Genomic DNA, 2500 nt, shown 5'->3' on the forward strand with positions numbered 1-2500 from the left:
AGTTCTCAAGAGGATCTATGCAATCACACCTCATGTGTTGAAGGTAGGGCAGCACTTAACCCGTTGAGGACTGATGCCGGATATATGCCTCACAGAAATGCGCATGTTTGTACAGTGCATATACATCACTGTTCAAACTGTTGTAACTCTGCTGTCCTGTATCACGAATGAATGCTCCACTCCACTCCGCACAGTCTGCGCACACACAGTGTCGAAACGCAGATATGAAAACCCCGCTCCAAAGCAAAGAGCACGTGACATGCAACACTAAACGCGCGGGTGCGCGACAGCGCAATGGCACCAATACACAATTCTCAACACAAGGGGTGGAAGCAACTAGAACTGAAAAGCTAGATATGAAAGCCTAACACCTGAACGAGCCGATTTTGTTGAGGTGAAACCTCAATGCCTGCTGGGTATTTAGGGGCGATATTTGGAAGGAGGAGATCTGTAGCTTTCCAAAGAGACTGACATGAAGAAATTCCGAATTTGGTCAGTGAAATTAGAATTTTACAAATGCTGAGATGCATTCTAGGACTGTTAACCCGACTGCTGCATGCTGCGAATAATGATCATGCACCCTGGCCTGAGTAGCTCACTTGGCTAATTGAAAGTCAGCCCACCTGGGCCCCGTTATGTTGCTAGTACATGTACAACCCCAGTCACAGAGCACAAGTTGGATGTTTGGCCGTCAGGAGGCCAGCGCAAGGTATCCAGGGCGCGGGTCTGATTCCAGCGAGGGGCGATGTGGTACCCCGCAGCACAAGGGTAGCGTGATGCCCTACGCCGACGTGCGCGCTGCATGAGTAGCGTGATACTCGCCGAGCGCTTTTGCTGTTGCTTAGCAACGCGTTTCTGTCTTTCCTGGGCCCCAAATGCATGTTGGGTGGCCCTGCGCATGACTGCACGTTGTCATAGCAACCTTGGAAATCTCAAGCCGGTTACCAACAAGCTAGGAATCAGACCAAGCAGCCAAATGCCCCCAAATTCTGCATTGGTGAGCTGAATGACCTTAGTGTGGTACTCAAGCGTTTCAGCTACATGTATGCAGTTCTAATGCATGCCATTCGTATGTTTTTATTCCCTTAGTGACACTGATAAGGGTTTGAGTGGCATGTAGTCGGCAAAAGCAATGGGTGGTATGATGCCATAGGTGAGAGCAATAGCACAGCAACTGAGTGGAGCAGATAGCTTATCATATGTATCAGAAGCGTGTGTGCACCGCACTAGAACGTGAGTGCATGTGTGCACGAGTGGGCGTACCTGCGTGTGCGCAGCGTGTGTACCTGCATGCATGCTTGCGCGGTGTCAGAGTGTGGGTGCGCGTATGCGTGCATGCATGCGTGTGTGCATGCGTATGTGTATGCGGGTGTGTGTATGTGGGTGTGGCTGTGCGCGCTTGCGCGCCTGCGGACGGTGAACAGTTACTTTCCACAGCGGACATAGTGCTTGTAGCAGGCACTTCGCCATCTGCCGAGTTTCATGATCTCGGTGAAGCCGCTCAAAGCTCCTGTTTTTGCGGCTCCGGCTCTGAGGCCGTGCAGTGAATACTGGTTCGGTGGGTACCCTGCACTGCTCAGGAGCTGACAGATCAGACGTGTGAGTCTTTGTGCAGTCAGGAACTTGCCACAGCTGTCAAGGAACAGTGGTCTATTGGGCAGGTTGGGGCGTCTGGAGAGATAGGTATGCATGGCTCTGACCGGGCAAACCGTTGAGTTGGTGGTTGTGAGCCGGACGGAGTGACCCTTGCCGAGTTGGTCGGTCTTGGACTTCTTGATTGTGACCTGTATTGCCTGCGGCGTGACGGAGAGGTCTTCTGTTCGGAGGCCACCTTCTGACATGGTTGTGGCGGTTGTGGAAGTGTATTCACTTGCCCGGAGACAGGCCGAGAAGCCCGGGCAAATAACTGCCCATACCATGGCTCGGTCGGTAGCGTTGAGATTAGACCGAATCAGGGCATTGCGCATAGCTGCCATATGGGGCGGGAGGATTGGCTTACTGGCGTTCTTAGTTTGGTTGGCCTGTGCACATGCCACTCCTTGAACCGCGAGGTCCACTCTTCGCGAAGAGAGATCTTTGCCGTTTTCTTTGGCAATTGCCCGGATCGCCGAGACATATAAGCGGACAGTTGACGCGGCATGTTGACATGCCAGGTAGGCTACAAACGCCAGCATGATGGTGTCTGTAATCACCTTGGTGCCGACTAGTTTGCAGAATTGGTGCAGTCGTTTCCAGGCTGTCGCGTATGTCCCGCGTGTGGACGCTGACAGGCCTAGCCACTGGTAGGCCTGACCCTCCAACATCAGTGGGAGCAGGTGCTCTCGGGCACCGGGGATGGCGTTTCTTCTGCTTTGGGTGCCAGTCGGCGGAATCGGGCCATCGTCGGAAGGTATACTTCGGATTGCACTCGTCTTCATCATGGTCCAAGTTACAACTCCAGTTAATTGATATGACAGCCTTCGACTTCCCGCTTTACCCAGGCCCAAATCAGCTCAATCGG

The 2500-nt window shown here is 53.0% G+C and overlaps 1 protein-coding gene across 2 annotated transcripts in view; it reads left to right on the forward strand.

The window, feature by feature from the left end:
* LOC135806591 (zonadhesin-like) overlaps positions 1–2500 on the forward strand; it is a 131243-nt gene that overhangs the window by 20802 nt on the left and 107941 nt on the right. For both annotated transcript variants that reach the window (XM_065320792.1, XM_065320793.1), the window contains exon 19: positions 1–43. This exon is cut by the window's left edge and continues 74 nt beyond it. In XM_065320792.1, coding sequence (XP_065176864.1) covers positions 1–43 — 43 coding nt within the window. The remainder of the gene's footprint in view (positions 44–2500) is intronic.

Source organism: Sycon ciliatum, chromosome 1, assembly GCF_964019385.1.
Source record: "Sycon ciliatum chromosome 1, ocSycCili1.1, whole genome shotgun sequence".
Lineage (NCBI taxonomy): Eukaryota > Metazoa > Porifera > Calcarea > Leucosolenida > Sycettidae > Sycon > Sycon ciliatum.